General features: G+C 31.2%; 2 protein-coding genes across 2 annotated transcripts; one reads left to right on the forward strand and one right to left on the reverse strand.

Moving 5' to 3' along the window:
• Nucleotides 1–4,457: 4,457 nt before the first annotated feature.
• LOC122586160 lies at nucleotides 4,458–4,967 on the reverse strand. Its single transcript, XM_043758269.1, has one exon. The coding sequence runs from the start codon at nucleotides 4,886–4,888 to the stop codon at nucleotides 4,481–4,483; it is 408 nt and encodes a 135-aa protein (XP_043614204.1). The 5' UTR covers nucleotides 4,889–4,967; the 3' UTR covers nucleotides 4,458–4,480.
• A 5,487-nt stretch (nucleotides 4,968–10,454) lies between these two features.
• On the forward strand, nucleotides 10,455–12,014 carry LOC122585515 (transmembrane protein 45B-like). The gene has a single exon (XM_043757640.1). The coding sequence runs from the start codon at nucleotides 10,759–10,761 to the stop codon at nucleotides 11,701–11,703; it is 945 nt and encodes a 314-aa protein (XP_043613575.1). The 5' UTR covers nucleotides 10,455–10,758; the 3' UTR covers nucleotides 11,704–12,014.
• The last annotated feature ends 7,478 nt before the right edge of the window (nucleotides 12,015–19,492 follow it).

The following is a 19,492-nucleotide window of genomic DNA, read 5'->3' on the forward strand; positions in this document are numbered from 1 at the left end:
ATATAAAAGTGCGGAGAAAGTTTTCTTAAAGATGAAATGAAGATTTAAACAAAACCATCCACACTTTTAAAGTGGAGTTTTTATTGAGTTTTTTAAATGTGGGTCCTACATATTTATTTTGTCATATCATTTTTTCAATACGTATTTACTTTGAATTTAACCAATATTAAGTGTGGAGATATGATTAAACTCATATAGACAAAACTTTTCTAAGTATGCTGTTGATGCCAAGTTTTTCTAACAAGTGAAGCTACATATCTAATATTATATTTTTCTTTTGAAAGGAAACATGACTATTGAGAAAACAAAAATCATGTAAAAATAAAAAAAGTAAGGTAATCTAGGGTTGTGCAAATGACCCGACCCGCGAAAACCCGGCCCGGCCCGCGACCCGCAAGTGCATAAAAATAGGAACCGTGACCCGGCCCGTGAAGGTACGGTTCGGGTCGGTTAAGGCGGGTCACGGGTTTCCTTCACTTTTTTTCGGTTTTTGGCTTGACCCGACCCGGCCGGTCCGACCCGGCCGGTCCGACCCGCTCGACCCGTGACCCGAAAATGTCACAAAAGCTTGACCCGTGACCCGGCCCGTTAGCCCTACAGGTGGGTCGGTTCGAGCCGGTTCCGGGTCGGGTCACGGGTCACGGTTTTTTTTCTCATCCCTAAGGTAATCTATACATTATTCAACAACAGATTTAAAATTTCCAAAGGCCATAAAACCTTTTTTTTATGGAAGATGATCTATACACTACCTAATTTTAGTCATACACCATCAAATATGCATAAAGGTGTTGTATTATACAACACCGCGAAGCATGATTTGTGATATACGACTAAAACTCAGTGGTGTACAGGTTACCACCCTTTTTTTATATGTATATTATTGACTATATCTACATAAAGACACGAATGAATGATCACCAAAAACAAGAGATTAGCCAAAACACGCTAAAACTTTTATTGAAGAAACTAACTTAAAACTCCAATATTTGGTGTACATAATCCTTAACCGTAACTCGGTTTTTTGTATGTTAAAGTTAGTGTAAAATTTATTGCTTGGAGATGTCCAACCCTCTAATTCGAAATATAAAAAGAAGTCACGCTAAGAATTAAACAAGACATGGAAGTCAAGACTTTATAAATTAACTTAATAAAACCATGATACGTACAATGAACCTGAATATAAAACGAAAACTAATTAACCTCCAATCAAAGTAGAAGTTTTAGTGGCACATATATGACCAAATTAACACATCAGATGCACAGTTATACCCTTATTACCTTCTTATGTAAGTGGGGAACATTCATGACTATGTTTGGTAAGAGTTTTTCGAGAGTTTTTGGGGAACTTTTATTTTTAAATTTTGAACAAAAAACTCTTATTGTGTTTAGAGTTTTGTTTGGATGTAACCAACTTTAGCTTTTATTTGAAAGAAAAAACTCCAAAATGAAACGCTTTTTGATGTAGCGTTTCAGAAGCTTTAGCTTTTCGATGAAGTTTTTAGTAATCAATAGTACACAAATTCCTCTTAAAGTTGCAGTTACAGCTACCATACCAAACAATTGTAAAAAAAATAAAAGTTCTGGCTAACAGCTTTGCTTAAAAGCTACAGCTTACAGCTACAATTAAAAGCTACAGCTAATAGCTACAACTACTTTTACCAAACATAGTAGTGTGTGTGAACAAATAGTGTTCAAATCAATACCAATTTGGATTCAACGTACGGGTGGTGGCGCTTTTCGAATATTTCGAAAGAGATATTTTCTTTTGAACATCTTCCATGACACTTTTTCTTTTAATTAACTTTTAATCCTCATAATAATCCCAAGAAAACGTCTAAACGTTTTATAACTAGTCCGGAATCATGGTAGGTGAACCTTCACGGCCATTAAATCTTTAGGTTGCGTTTATAAGTCGGTGAAAACCCCTTGTTTTCAATTTATGTTTTCCAAAAAAACATGGAAACAGAAAAACGTTCGAATCATAGTTTTTTAAAATTACACTTTTTTCAGTTTTTCTATAAAAACTTTTGAGAACATTTATTTATTGTTTTCCACTTTTCTAGTTTTGAACATATTTTTAAAATTTTTATTTATTTTTATAGATGTAAAACTCTTTTCATTTTTAAAAAAATTAGAAATGAAAATATAGAATACGTTTTCCACATCTAAATGAACTCTTATTTTTTTTAGCCTTGGAGATAAGGTCTTCATGATTAGACCACCACCTTTATGGCTAAACAAAATATATATATTTATGCAACTATAAAAATAATAACAAATCAACAATAAAAAAAAACTACATGCTAGGAAATTACTTTACAAATAGTTATGTAAAGCTATTAAAAAAATGATATATGTTATTATCAAAAACATTAACCAAAGAAATACTATTATGCATGTTTCATCTCGATCCTTGAGTGAACGAATAATACTACAAGAAAAAACACTTTTGGAGAATTTCATTTCGCAACGACTCCATGTTGTCTCTAAAATTGGTTGTTGAGAAAACCTCCTTTTCTTGTGTAAAAATGTTAAATGAACAATTTTCATCATTCAGTTGAGAAAAATGTAACATTGGTCAGTATCTCGTTATATATACGGTGAGGTTTCCCTGATGTCGTATACCAACTGAATGTTAGAAAAAAACTATATAACGTCACAGGATATTCCGACAAAAAGCCATATATATTCGAGTTAAAAAGGTTTGTCTTTTTTAATAAACTTAATAAGAAAACCCCCACTATTTTATCAACCCGTAGCCTTGATATTCTTATATATCTCAAGACTCTCATATTTTAACTTTTCTTAACTAAAAGATTGTTAGTAATAAACTGTATTTTTTTTCCCATGTAATACATGTTACTTATATTTTCTGATGATCAATTCATTCTAGAGATGCATACAAAAACCGGTTTTTGAAAAACCGGGCCAGGAAAACCAAAACCGAACCCAGTCAAACCCGGGTTTGACAAAAACCGGTTTGGGGTTTGAAATCCGACGGTTTTAAAACTGGTTTCCGGTTTCAAAATCGGGTAAAGACAGAGTTCAAAATCGGGTCAGATTCGGTTATTAAAAACGGGTAAAAAAAGGGCCCACTTTTGACCATAAACTGGGTTCAACCCGGTCCGGATTTGGTCAAACCCGCGTTCTATCTCCATTGACCAAACCCGGTTCTAGTTGGGCGGGACAAAACCGACTTTTGAACAAGGCTATTTCATTCTAAAGATTCGCTTCATAAAGGGAAAATAAATACAAATACAAGATACAGCCGTAAACAGATGGATCTCATGCTGGATCTACTATATAGCCCTTACTTAAAGGTATTAAAATATTGGGCCGAAGATAGGGGGCAGAATGGGCCAAAAAGACTATGCCAATACTCAAAACTCAAAAAGTGTAGAATCAACAAAAATCTACTAAAAGGCTCTCGATAGTCGATTCCCGGCATTATAAATAGTCCAAACTATAATCGTTACACCTAAAATTAATATACAACAACAATGTATGCTAAAAAAAAAAAATAATCCTTCTCTCTCAATGAGACTCAATGAATTAAAACATAAAAAGAGTGATTTGGTTGCTTTTTATTATTTAAGGACAATGATCCTGACTGATCCTATGTTGGTTTAAGGATGATCGTTCCTATAAATGGACATTAATCCCATCTTGTTTTACGACATAGAACTTTGTCTTAATAAAGGACAATGATCCTACAAAAGTACACATTGATTTTTGTTGGTTTATAGTTATCTCCAAATATGCTTCTTCGTAGATATGATGCGCTTCTGGTAGTTCGGGTTTAATATGCTGATGCAAGATTCATTTGATTATGTTAAGTAAAGTTTGTAAATCTATTCTTATTGATCTTTCTGATAATTATAAAGTTAGTTGGTTCAGATTTTGTTAAAAATGAGAGATAGTTGGTCACACAATGAATTTGACACGTCATATGTCGTATCATACTTATACATCAACATAATTCTTAGAGAAATCATTACTTCAATTAAAATCATAATTATGAAAAAAGCTAAGCAAGATTAAAGGTAATGGTTGTCTTTGATGACCAGCTAGAGCTCCCATTTGTTGAGATTGTAACATGTACTCAGATTATTTTGTTACTGATCGACTACATGTACGATCAAACTTATTTTCTGGTTTCAAAGGAACTTTACCTAAAAGATATACATGTACATGAATTAATCTTTTTTAAAGAGGGTTTTTTATATATTTTCTAATATATTAGTGTTGAGATACCGAGAACAGAACCACGTTATTATTTCTTTGTATAAAAAAAAATTACACAAACATAAAAAAAAACTATCATATATAAGATGATCATCAAATATTGATTTTCGTTATCATTATTCTACATTGACCATAAAGAAAATCAATCACATATATGACATCCCAAATTAAAAAAAAAAAAAAAAAAAAAAAAAAAAAAAAAAAAAATCTAGACCAAATATATATAATTATTAACTTATTTTCTGCTACTTAGGGGATACCAACGTTCGCGGATAGAAGATTGGTAAGACACCATATAAATAACGAAAACAAGCACAATGGCTACACCCCATGGAGACCCCCCGGCTCGATGAAGTGCATCTTTCTCAGGAAGAGGCACCAAAGAAGGGAGCCATGGTCTACGATAATCTCTACTCGAGAACCAGTGTACAAGAAGCAAAAGAACGACCGGCGTGAGCATCAGGACGATCTTCATAGTGTGCATAAATCTCTCGACCTTAGACTCGTAGTTAATGTACCAAGTAAAACACAGGAAGATGAAAACAACGCATACGAAGAAGAAAAAATGAATCGGGAGTGAGAGTTGTCGCACGTAATCATAGTACGATACGTTGTTGTAATTATTATTGTAGTACCTAGCCATATGTGCTTGTTATTTTTTTTTTCCTTTCTTTTAGTGTGGATACTTTTGGCTTTATGTCAATATATGAATGAGCAATAGATGTTTGTGGAGTGATATAGATGAATTCCGAATATTATTCATTTATATATAGAATGATATATTGGCCACAAAATAGTAAGATCGATTCCAGAAATATGTGTATAATATATACATACATATTTTTGAAACATATTTTTAGTGTATATAATAACTTTTGCTTGGCATTGGGAAAGTTGAAACTTTAAATTGTGTTAAAGGTATTCCATTTTATCAAATACGAGTTTGTAGGGGTTTCGAGGTTTTGAGATTCCTTATGATATGGAGGTTGACGAATAAAAGAGTGCCACGTAACACCGACCATGGGACAGAACATTGGACAATGAGCAATAAAATGAATGAATAATTGTAGCAAAAAGTGTTTTAATTAGGTTCAAAGAAAACAAATGTATAAATTGGTAAAAATAAATTATTCTAGTGATCTTAAGTTGTGGTCCGGTTGACACTTTTAATTTGGGAACATATTTTATTCTTTCATTCCAATATTAAAATAATCTTCTAGGACATTATATTCTTCGAGATATCGCATCTGGTCTATTGTTAATAATAAATCTTATTTCGAAATAGATCAATACATAAGTAGATATATTGGGCAATAAGATGGCATATTTTTATGAAAGATCTCTGATAGGAATATGTAGCATTCGAGCTAGCATACTTTTTAAGTAATCCAAGATCAATATAAAAATCTTATGTTATTTAGAGAAATTTATTTTTATATTTCTGTACCAAATATGGAGTTGGTATAATGGTATTGGTGTATAAAGATGCAGTGGTGATTTATTTTAATTACTAGTAAATTAGTAATTGAAGAAAAAAAAAACTTCAAAAGACTAAAGCCGGTACCCGGTAGTGGACTAGGGGCGGACTGCCAGTAGCCAGCTGCCTGAGTAGATAGTGCCATAGTGGCTGAGTGTTCAAGGCCCAAAAGATAGATAGGAAACGGGACGGCTAGGATTGTCTTGTGGGCTTAAAATTTGGCTGGGTTTGGGTTGTGGGGTGTTTGAAATAGTCATCTCACTTACTAACTTGTGTTTCAGTTGGGTCAATATATAATTATAAATTCATATGTTACTTATTAAAGAAATAATTTGGTTATTTTTTTTTTAAACAACAAATAGTTTGGTTATTAGTATTAATTAAATACCATTAAATGAACCACTGGGATAAACCCCAGTGGCTAGGGGTGTTTCACTAAACCTGCTATACGCAGAGGCGGTACTAGGAAAAAATTCCAAAGGGGGAAAGCTTAGAAAACTTATGAAAAATAAATCTAAAAGGGGGCAAAATGTTAAAAACCTATAGAAATTTTTTAAAAATTTATAAAAAAATTTAAAAATACATGACAAAATTTAAATTTGGAAGGGGGCATTGGACCCCCTTGCCCCCCCCACTTTTAGTACCGCCCATGGCTATACGGGTCCCAGGGGAGTTTACTCCAAAGTCTCGAGTTCGAGCCTTGGTAAGTTCTCTTCGACGGTATTTTCCAATTAAGGAGGTGGTATGGTGAGAAAGGCTATTTAAGATCTGTTTAATGTGAGACCCTTTCATTGTGCGATTAGCACACATCATATGCGTCTGAAGTAAAATTCACTTGTCAAAAAAAAAAAACCATTAAATGGGTTTGGTTTGACACTTTGACGTATATCAAGAACGTTTTGTTAACGACTAACGTGACTTTAGATCGACGGTGTTATCATAATTTGTCACAAAAATTTTATTTAATACGAACAATATCAAGAAAATCTATTACATACAATAACGGTTGGACTTTTATGTTTTCTAAATACTTGACAGATGCCCGTGATATGCGACTTCATCAATGATGATGGTGGCGAGTAATCTAGGTTAATAATGTAATAAGATGGTGTTATTATTTTAGGAGTTAACGTATAAATGATATAAATTAATTTATTAAGGGTAATTTTGCATTTGAGTCTTTCCGTATTAGCCTATTCGGGTGGGGGAAGAAGGGGGTGGCAGTGGATGATCGAGTTGTGTAGGCTAGATGTAAAAGGAGTAATATAGTTATTTTGAGAGTCAAGTTGAATGTTGAAATTAATTTTATTAAGAGTATTACATGTAAATTAAATAGAGATTTTAAAATAGTGAATATGGGCTTTGCTAATACTTGTAATTTATCTATTACGTAAAATAGTTGTATATTTAACATAAAATTCAAATTATGAAATTTTGATATGAAATGTAAAAAAAAAAAAAAATTAACATTTTCTTTATTATAGATTATAAAATTTGAACTAAGTCAAATATTCGAACATTTATTCCTGAAATAAGCTATGCAGAAGAATACAGATACTCAACTATTACTAGTTACAAGCATCACATGTATCTTCACATTACACACTTTAATCGTTCTGTAGATAACCCTTAAATTCTCTCATATGTAAAAGAAAACGTAAACGATTTGATGAGTTGCTTTATTACGTTATTATCATATTACATGATTCATATTATATATTATAATATTGAAACATGGAAACAAAAATGTTCTCTTCATATTATTTTAAAAATGTGCATGCATTTCACATAAAGTATATAAAATATTCACGCGTGGTCAACAAGAAACAATATTCATGGTCAATGATTCAAGTTATTGATGCTTGAACCTTCAAGATCCTCGTGAGAAAAAGTTAAAAAGATTTCAGCCTCTAATTTCCTTAACCAATTAAAACGTACGTACTCATCATCTTTATTCGTGTATGCTTAATTACAAATGAAGTCAGCTATTCAAGTGACATATGTATTATTGGTTTTGACATAAGTTTAGGATTCGGATTTCGAATGACTGGTAAAAAATAAAATATATTCTCTCCGTCTCATTTTAATTATCATATTTTGACTGGTCAAGTCTTTTTTTCCTGATTTTAACGATAAATATTTTTATTTGTGTTGTATATTAGTTGATGAAAGTTATATCAATGAAAAGTACATTGAAAACTCAACCAATTCATATAGGGAAATGACAAATGTACCACAAAATATGATAAATGTACCATAGTGTACAAGTTTAACAACATAATATACAAATATGTATTGCGCAATTATGGTAAATTCATTGATTGTTGTGGTACGAATATCAGCTTCTATTCATATATGTTATATCAAGTGTTATTTTTACGGTCAAAATTGAAAGAAAAAAACTCTATAAGTCAAAGCAATACATTTAATATGGGATGGAATGAGTATTTAACCAAAACGGGTGAGATAGTCAGATAGGAACCCGGCCCCTCGACATTTGGCTGGCATGTATGTGTAATAACATACTCAAAGTTATGATTATTCTTAAGTATTTTTTCCAAAATAACCACATAAAATGCTCCATTATTTATTAAGGTCTTTTTTCAATATTTGTTCTCTTGCAATGTATTCTTTAGTTTATTTAAGGTTAATGTTCTAAAAAAAAGAAAGTTTATTTAAGATTGGAAAGGAAAGAAGAGGAGATGGAGAAATTATAGAATGCATTTCTAAGATTTTGTTAAGTGTGGAGAGGATTAGAGGGAGAGGTGTAATTGTTTTTTGTTTCAAAAGTGATCTCATTATTTTTGGGATGATTAAGAAGGAAACCTTCTCTTCCCTTTCTTTTTGTAAATTAACTAAACAATACAATGTTGATGATGATTTCTCGATCGGCTTCGCCTTTTTAAATATTTTTAGAAAATCCCTTTTTGCTTAACGTCCAGCAAGGTTATAATTACGTTAGTACGTTACCCCAATGGCTTTTTAGAAGATATAATATTGTATTATAAAGGCTCCCTTTTTTTCTTTTTTTATATATATCTTATTTTGCACGTACTTTTGTTTAATGAGTTTAATTTGATTAATGTTTATGTTTAATTAATTGTTTATATATAACAACTAGAGACTTGATTGATTAGCTAGAACGATCAAGTTGAATGCTCTTGCTATATAATATATAGAAGAGAACGTGTCTTTACTTAAACAGAAATTGTACTCTAACTATCTTTTGTGTCTGGTGTTTTCTAATATTTTTAGATATATATGTTCAAAGTATAATGGCTTATTGGCTTAGGAATATGGAGAGAAATGATGTGATAGAAAGGTTAATATGAATGTTAATTAACTAAACGAGTTTATCTGATTTTAGGTTTAATGATATTTTTGTTAGAATCTTTTAAATTTAAATTGAAACGTGAAAATATAAAATAACATACAATTTTAATAATTTGATCCGGTATATAAACATATATATATTTTTAGGTTGATAATGATAATAAGAGTTTCAAAACTAATTGGATAGTTGGATGTACATTAAATGGGAGAAGATTAAAGTTGATAACATCGTAGTAGCATAACCAAACAAAGGTTAATGGTTCGATCTTCAAGCGCCACCCCAGCAAGATTGGAGGTCTTTTTTTATTTTTGGTAGAACGTGAAAACAACCTTTATACCTTTAGTAGAAGTAAAGCTGACTATAACTCAACATCTCTCATATACCGTTGAAGAGAATATTGGAACTCAAAAACTCATAGAAAACGTCATTGAAAGACTATAACTCAACTTCTCTCATATACCGTTGAAGAGAATATTGGAATTCAAAAACTCGTATAAGACGGCGTTGAGAGAGTTACTTTTATAACAACATAGCAGCCTTACGTACTTGATCTCTTTCATAAACCATGTCTTGAAAATTGTGATACCTATTCAAGACGTACGGACATAAAGTATAATTACAAATTTAACCTTCTAACAAACTTTTTATGAATGGTTCAACAGAAAGTTTGTTCGATCATGTTTATTCTTCATATTAAATGAACGAGATAACTCCCATCACTTCATTTATGGTTGTAAAAATTCCTCCAGTTATATTATGAAATATTCCGTATTTATGAACACGTAAAGAACAAAAACAATGGTGTAAACTTGTGTTAACTATTAGTGGGTTTTTTTTCAAACACTCCTTAATTAATTAATTCATCCTTATACTATTTCTGGATTTCTGTGGTCATGGAAATTTCGCTAAAAAAGTAAATAGCCAATATTCCGGTCAAAACTTGCGCACGAGAATTTCCAGAAATAACGTAATGCGAAATTTACACGTATCTTTATCCATCATCATTACACTAATTAAATTAACAAAAGGATCGAGTTTATATAGAAATAGAAACATACGTGTTTGTTCATATATATGGTTTTGCTCTTGGTGCGCATGGAATTTCTCCTTTTTTAATAGTTGCCATATATATTATTGTTTGTTGTGTACATAGTATGCTATTTGTATATAAGAAGAAAATACTCGATTAATGTCTAGATAATAACATTAGCTAGCTAGCTAGGTTGGTAATTAATGCGAATGCATGCCACCTCATGGCTTAGCTAAGGATGTCATGTTTTCGTTTGGTTTTTATCAAAAGTTAATAAACTTTTGTTTACTTATCTTCATGTGATCCTTTTCAAGAAAAATATATTTGGTCAACTCTATACTAGTTTCATTCCTCAAGCCACCAAAAGGAAGTACACCTCTATTTCTTCAAAGCTTCCAATCTCATTCAAAACACAAAAGAAACATCTATCCATGGATTAAATAAAAGTAAAAGATTTTGACATATCATTTTAGAAGTCTCTAGGACTTCAACTCCCCTCTCTTTATAATCCCTTTTCTTTGTTTAGAATTCACTCACCTATCAAGGTACGTTGTTTTCAATTCTTTCTCTATATTCCTTTTCTCTCTCAAAAGTAAAAAACAAAAAATACACCAACACTAAACCTAACATTTTCTCAAACACAAAACACCTACAAAACATAAACAAACACAAATGGGCACTTTAGTGGGACATGTTGCACCAGGTTTCGGTTTTCTTGTCATTGGTTTATGGCACCTTTTTAACCATGTCAAACTTCATGTTCAGAACCCCAAAACCTACCATTCTTTGCCATGGTTTCCCTCTACCAAAATAAGGTATTTGGAACTTTTCTTGATTATGATAAGTTGCTCCATTTCAATAGCAATGGAGTTATTTATCGGGCCAGATCGTCACCAACCGTTAGACACGGATGGCACCATTCCTTCCAACCATCTTCACAACTTTGAGCACTCATTCATTTCTATGACGTTTTTAGTTTACGCCGTTTTTGCAATCATACTCGACAAATATGTGCCAAAAGTTCAATATGAGTTGACTCAATTGCTTGCAAGTATTGCTTTTGCGCAACAACTCCTCCTTTTTCACCTCCATTCGGCTGATCATATGGGCGTTGAAGGACAATATCATATGCTTCTACAAATACTCATTCTTATCTCCCTTATAACCACCATTATGGGGATTAACTACCAAAAAAGCTTTATAGTTAGCTTCATAAGGTCCATTAGCATTTTCTTTCAAGGTCTTTGGCTCATGGTCATGGGCTTCATGCTTTGGACAAAAAGCTTGATTCCTAAAGGTTGTTTCTTGAACTTGGAAGAAGGCCACCATGTGGTCCGATGTCATGAGAACGAAGCCTTGGAACGTGCCAAGTCGTTAGTAAATATTCAGTTTAGTTGGTATCTGATATGTGTCACAATATTTGCTATGACACTTTATCTTGCTATGCATAAATTCTATGAAGGAAGAGTTGAATACGAAATGCTAAGAAGCTACGATCAAAATCAAGAAAAAACGGTTCAAGATATCGAGGCTCAAACCAAAGAAGTCAAATTTGACCAATCTAAGAGCATTCTTCATATAGAGAAATCTTTTGGTCCAGTCGACATGGAAAGGTAGATTGAGACAAAAAAAAAAAAATGGGGGGGCATCCAATTAAATTAAAAGTATATATTTAGTGAATTTTAGGATATATTAGAGTGTGTATTATATATAAGCTTCATTTAAGAAAAAAAGAAAAAGAAAAGTATAAGTCTTAAGGCAAAGACGATATATTGCTAGGAAAAGGATGTGATGATGTGGTTTAATTGGATTGTTCAGAGTTGGTTCTTTTTATTATTTTTCTATTTGTTTTAGTTGAAGTTGAAGAAAGAAATGGTTTATCTGTAATAACCAATTTGTAAAAAGAATACGATTAATGTTGTGGATATGGCAAGCTTGAATTAAAGAAAATTTCCCAGCCGAGTTATTTTGACTTTATAATTTACCCATGTGTACGGATACAAAATTTCAAACATATCCGAATAACTAATAGCTCCGACAAAAGAATTTATATATAATGTCACTATCTAATACCATGTAATTAAAATATTGCAGATGATGATCATAAAATCACTCATGTTTTTATACTACCTATAAGCATGAAAATTTTCGATTACCTTGAATGAGAAATACTATTATTATAACTACACCTCCAATGTATTAACAAGTTGTATTTGTCACAATTTATGTGTTCGGAAACTTTTTATCTAGAATTGACCATGTGACACATGATGTTTCATATAACTAGTGATTAATTATCATTCTATTTGGTAAGTGGGGTAAAACAAAATCGAAAACGATCACAGGATCACCCAATTAGGCCTTACTTGAATCTAATTTATACGAAATACAGTGAATATTTATTTTATTTATGATGAAACATGATAATACACAAAATGAAATTAATGTACCAGAGAGTGATGGATGTGGACTATGGAGTCGTAGAAGCAATGGGCATCGGCTGAATTGAAGCCATCCTCTCACCGTGCCTTCAACTTCAATTTCTAAATCAAAAAATAATTTTATCCATACTTACCTTTAAAACAAATTGCTCCGTCCTTAAAATTAAGACCTTGATGTATCCAAATTATCCATCTATTTTATCCATTAATTTGAATATTATTACCAAATATATATATAATATCTTTAAATCTCAACCACTCATTTTTTTTCCCATCCTCAAATCTCAGTTACTCTTTTTTTTTTCTCTCCCCATGACCCAACTTTATCTCTTTAACCCTTCCATCCCTCATTCCCTCCCATCCACCCATTTCATTTCACTTTCTTCTCTCTCTCACTTATCTCTCTCTTTTTCTCTCAAAAGCAAGAACACCACACCACCACCATCTTATCTTCATTTTCTTCTTCCAAATTTTCGAATCTAAGAGTTGTGTAGTAATCAAAAGTGTTAGATAATCATTCTATAATAATAATCTTCATCAAAATTTCAAGAACTTGTTGGTTATTGCAAGATTTCATCCCTTTCTAACTCAAAACCTAGATTTAGAGATTGTGGGTCGAATTGGTAAGTGTTCCTTAGCTCAAAATCAACATCATATGTTGTTTATCTTGATTCTTGGTCAAATATTAACATCTTGGTTGTCAATTTTGAGTTTTGGTCAAAATTAGGGTTTTGAGGTGGATGTGGGTGTGATCTGTATTGGATTTGTGTTATGGAAAGAGTTTTATGATGAGTTTTGCTCAAGTTATGTTGCTAACATGATTAGTGGCTTCCAAATGGTCAAAAAAAATTTTGGGTCGAATTAGGGTTTTCGTATGATTATGATTTGGGTCATGAGTAACCTAATATACTTTCATGTGCGATACGATAGCTTACCGTAAGTTATGACATGCTTACACCTTATACTTATTGTGACTTATTGTCGGTTCCTTGTGGACCATTACTACAAACTCAATAATCGATATATTGACATATCTATTAATCAAATATGATCATATCTATGTTTCAATATCATTTAATTAGATTATCTACATCTATATGTATTTATCGATCGAGATAAATGTATTTATGTTATTAATTGTCGAATCAGGATTTAAACGATATATTGACATATATCTATTGATCAAATCTGCTTCTATCTATGTTCAGATATCATTTAATTAGGTTTTCATTACCCATATGTATCTATGATTATTTAATGTGATCGAATTAGGACTTAATCGATATATTGACATAATCTGCTGCTATAAATGATACGATACATTTAATTAGTTTAATCTATATGTATCTATCGATCAGAAGTTCAATTGAGATATATTTTGATTTGATGATATATTTTAGTTATCTGTTGCGAGATGCATTTACTTATGTTTTTCGACATGTGATTGAGTTTTATCTTTTTTTAATAGTTTGCCTTAATTTAAATTTTAGTAATTGCCTATATATAGATACCTATATGATTTAGGAATTAATTACAATTTTCAACACGGTTCTTATTAATTTGACTCGTGTCAACTCCCCAACACATAACGAAATATATACGAGAAAATAATAGTGTATAATATTCAAGTATAATAATATTCAGATTATATTTATCCTAAACACATAATACTCACACCTAGTGCTTATAAAAACACACAACACTCACAACTCTACTTTATAAAAACACATAATACTCACAACTACTACTTTATAAATGGGGGTAAAACGATATACATGAAAACAGATCATCCATAAAGAGACAAAACACAGCTATTCCAATTATAGTCCACGACATAATTCTTCTCGGTTTCCAGTTACAGTAAGGAAGACCCTGTCAGAATTTGCAAAGAAAACCTTGCAAGCAACCCAGTTTTCATGGCTATCCACAACTAGATTTTCACCTTTTGCATAATATGATATTGCTAGATTATAAGCATAAACATTTAGTCCATGCCATGTCAACAATTTGATGTTTAAAACCTCCACACCATCTGTTACATTTGAGTCAAAGGCATACGCGTATTCGTCAGCACCGTTTCGCAGCTGAACCAAAAATTTCCCTCCTGACTTGCCTACATGCGAGTTATTAATCTTCAATTCATCTTTTATATACGAGTAGTTTTTAAGTGCACATTCATCGACCCTGAGAGAAATTGCCGCAACTTTCAATGTTTTGCCAAAGTTAGCGAACACCACTTCAGGTGAAAGATTAAAGCGTTAAAAAAATTTCTTTAACAATGAAAAATCATCACGGAAAGGTTTGTTTCTAATTCAGTGTGGTAACACCTTCTTCTACAAGGGAATTGAATCCCTCTTCAACCTGAGTAATGAGTAACATCGTTGACATATCTATCTCTATTGAAACATACATAAGAAAAAATCAATGATGTTAAGAGATCAATAGTTTTAGCAAATGCTAATTCATTACTCAGGTTGAAGCGGGATTTAATACCCTTATGGAAAAAGAAATGTTACAACATCAAATTAGAAAAAAATCTTTCCGCGATGATTTCTCATTGTTAAAGAAATTTTTTTAACGCTTTAATCTTTCACCTGAGGTGGTGTTCCCTAACTTTGGCAAAACTTGAAAGTTGCAGCAATTTCTCTCATGGTCGATGAATGTGCACTTAAAAATTACTCGTATATAAAAGATGAATTCAAGATTAATAACTGGCCTATAGGTAAGTCAGGAGGGAAATTTTTGGTTCAGCTGCGAAGTGGTGCTGACAAATACATGTATGCATTTGACTTGAATGTAACAGATGGTGTGGAGGTTTTAAACACCAAATTTTTGACATGTCTTGGACTAAATGTTGATGCTAATAATCTAGCAATATCGTATTATGCAAAAGGTGAAAATCTAGTTGTGAATAGCCATAAAAAATGGGTTACTTGCAAGGTTTTCTTTGCAAATTCTGACTGTAATTGGAAACTCAGAAGAATTATGTCGTGGACTATAACTGGAATAGTTGTGTGTTGTCTCTTTATGGATGATCTGTTGTCACGTATATCGCTTTACCCCCGTTTATAAAGTAGTAGTTGTGAGTATTATGTGTTTTTATAAAGTAGAGTTGTGAGTATTGTGTGTTTTTATAAGCACTAGGTGTGAGTATTATGTGTTTAGGATAAATATAATCTGAATATTATTATACTTGAATATTATACACTATTATTTTCTCGTATATATGTCGTTATGTGTTGGGGAGTTGACACGAGTCAAATTAATAAGAACCGTGTTGAAAATTGTAATTAATTCCTAAATCATATAGGTATCTACATATAGGCAATTACTAAAATTTAAATTAAGGCAAACTATTAAAAAAGATAAAACTCAATCACATGTCGAAAAACATAAGTAAATGCATCTCGCAACAGATAATTAAAATATATCATCAAATCAAAATATATCTCGATTAAACTTCTGATCGATAGATACATATAGATTAAACTAATTAAATGTATCGTATCATTTATAGCAGCGAATTATGTCAATATATCGATTAAGTCCTAATTCGATCACATTTAATAATCATAGGTACATATGGATAAAGATAACCTAATTAAATGATATCGGAACATAGATAGGAGCAGATTTGATCAATAGATATATATATGTAAATATATCGATTAAATCCTAATTCGACAATTAATAACATATATACATTTATCTCGATTGATAGATACGTATAGATATAGATAACCTAATTAAATGATATTGAAACATAGATAGGAGCATATTTGATCAATAGATTTGTCAATATATGGATTAAAGCCTGAGTCAATCACAATTATAACATAATTATATATATCTCGACTGATAAATACATATTGATATATATAACGTAACTAATGATATCAAAACATATACAGGAGCAGATTTGATCAATAGATATGTCAATCTATTGATTAAAGCCTAACTCGATCAGAATTATAACATAATTACATTTATTTTGATCGATATATGCATATGGCTATAGATAACCTAATTAAATGATATCGAAACATGTATAGGAGCATATTTGATCAATATGTATTTCAATAAACCATATCTCAATCACAATCTCACAACATATAACTAATTAAGATTATTAAATTTGGATATACATAAAATCGATATATGAGTACGTGTAGGCTGTAGCAGTAAATAAAAGCGAAGAGTCAGATTCGAACACGCTTCGAGTAAACTGATATCACCGACCTAACATTTTATGATAAGCAAATTATCATTTACTTGCTACTAACACACACAAACACAGATATATTAGTAGGAGACAGAGTGATAGTTAGAGACAGAGTAAGAACCTTGAGAGAGGATACGAGTTTATTGCAATGTGTCAGTCCTATACAAACATTGGTTTAGAGATCGTACCGACAAACGGCGGTCCTATCCACTTCGCAGAAACAATCTGCATATGAAATACTTGTTTAGTGATCGTACCGAAAACGGTGATCCTATACAACAACGGTTAGAAGATCGTTCCTACCAATGGCGGTCCTAGCCACTTCTATTCACAAATTTCCGCCATACCAAGGCGACACTACTCACAATAGCGGTTTACTTCTTTTTTTCCGGCAAAAATACAAGCCGGAGGCGGAAACGGGGGAGAAAAGGAGTTTGAAGAGAAGAAGTTGAAGATGAGGACATTGCTTTTAGAAGTTGCTTTTAGATTTAAGTTTTTTATGTTTCTTTCTTATTTATTTTTCAAGCTAGAATCGCTCCGCGCTTAGCTTGCGGGGGAGTATTAGAGATAGGTTAGTTTCTATATATTAGGTTTCCATAATATTAGTTTTCATGTATTAAGTTAGGCTACTCTATAAATATAGCCTCTTGTAATCCCTTCAATAACACAACAATAATAATACAAATACAATAATCTACAAGGTTTATCATACACATTGCAATAAACTCGTATCCTCTCTCAAGGTTCTTACTCTGTCTCTAACTATCACTCTGTCTCCTACTAATATATCTGTGTTTGTGTGTGTTAGTAGCAAGTAAATGATAATTTGCTTATCATAAAATGTTAGGTCGGTGATACCAGTTTACTCGAAGCGTGTTCGAATATGACTCTTCGCTTTTATTTACTACTACAGCCTACACGTACTCATATATCGATTTTATGTATATCCAAATTTAATAATCTTAATTAGTGATATGTTGTGAGATTGTGATTGAGATATGGTTTATTGAAATATATATTGATCAAATATGCTCCGATACATGTTTTGATATCATTTAGTTAGGTTATCTATAGCCATATGCATATATCGATCGAGATAAATGTAATTATGTTATAATTCTGATCGAGTTAGGCTTTAATCAATATATTGACATATCTATTGATCAAATCTGCTCCTGTATATGTTTTGATATCATTAATTACGTTATCTATATCAATATGTATCTATCAGTCGAGATAAATGTAATTATGTTATAATTGTAATTGACTCAGGCTTTAATCGATATATTGACAAATCTATTGATCAAATATGCTCCTATCTATGTTTCAATATAATTTAATTAGGTTATTTATATCTATACGTATCTATTGATCGAGATAAATGTATATATGTTATTAATTGTCGAATTAGGATTTAATCGATATATTAATATATATATATATATATATATCTATTGATCAAGTCTGCTCCGATCTATGTTCCGATATCATTTAATTAGGTTATCAGTAATTCAAGGCGGGAATTTTCAAAATTTACACTGCGACGTCCAAATACTGGAAGCTCTACTTTGTTTGTTTCTTTGTTTCTAAACTAGTAAAAATTTCCGCTGCTTGAGCGAAAAATTAAAACTACAGTATTATTTTTTACGCCATTGATATAAGCACTAAAAAAGTTAATATATTTAACCAATTGAAATATAGAACGAAAAGTTAAATTTTCATGAAAAACTAATTCTCAAAAAAAAAAGTGAAAACCATTAAAATTAGGAAGTGAAAATTTGGTAATGAAACTGTACATGGTAAAATCTTTTTAAAACTTCAAAGTAAAACCATTAAAACCAAAGCAAGAAATTAAAGGAAAAAAAAAAATTTAACCATAAAAATTCCCAAAAATTATTAACAGGTCCCACTTCCTTTGCTATAGTGTTAGCTACAAGAGCTCCCCTAACAAACTCAACTTTGTGTCTTGTTGTATTATAATTACTATTACTATTAAAATTACTATCTATTATATAACTAAAAGAGGGGATTTGGGGTACACTTGGCACCCCTCATCCCTCTTCTTTAGCCTAATACTCCCTCCTTATTAATTCTCTATTTTTATAATAGTTATTTAATAAAAAATGGCCTACCTTTAATAAAAAAAAATCTTTATTATTATTATCTATATATATACCACTTAAAAAAAACTCTCACATATTCTCAGTCCTAAGAAAAAACCTACGGCCAAAAAAGAAAAGCTACGATCGGCTACCAAAAAGGTTTTTTTATTTATATACTTTGTTCATATTTAATCATTATTATTATTTAACATTGAATTTTTATGTTATTGTTATTATTATCTCTTTTTATTTAACTAAAGTTGAAAAAAAAGGTAAACTGGAATCAATATTTATATGGAGTTAACTTTCATTTGTTTCTTCTTTAGCTTTCGTATTCATTAAGCTGTAAAATTGGTCATACACTTTTTGTTTCTCTTTTTATTTAACTAAAGTTTAAAAAAAGGGTAAACTGGAATCAATATTTATATAGAGTTAATTTTCATATGTTTCTTCTTTAGCTTTTGTATTCATTAAGTTGTGATACTGGTCATACACTTCTTGTTTCACAATTATTATAAGATATATATCTTATGACTATCCGTCCAATAGACGGGCCTGAGCACTAGTACTATATATAAGGAACGAAAATACATAGTTGTTAGGCACTTAGACCAAATTTGAGTATAAGAAATTTCACGCAT

Source organism: Erigeron canadensis, chromosome 1 (assembly GCF_010389155.1).
Source record: "Erigeron canadensis isolate Cc75 chromosome 1, C_canadensis_v1, whole genome shotgun sequence".
In the NCBI taxonomy this organism is placed as follows: domain Eukaryota; kingdom Viridiplantae; phylum Streptophyta; class Magnoliopsida; order Asterales; family Asteraceae; genus Erigeron; species Erigeron canadensis.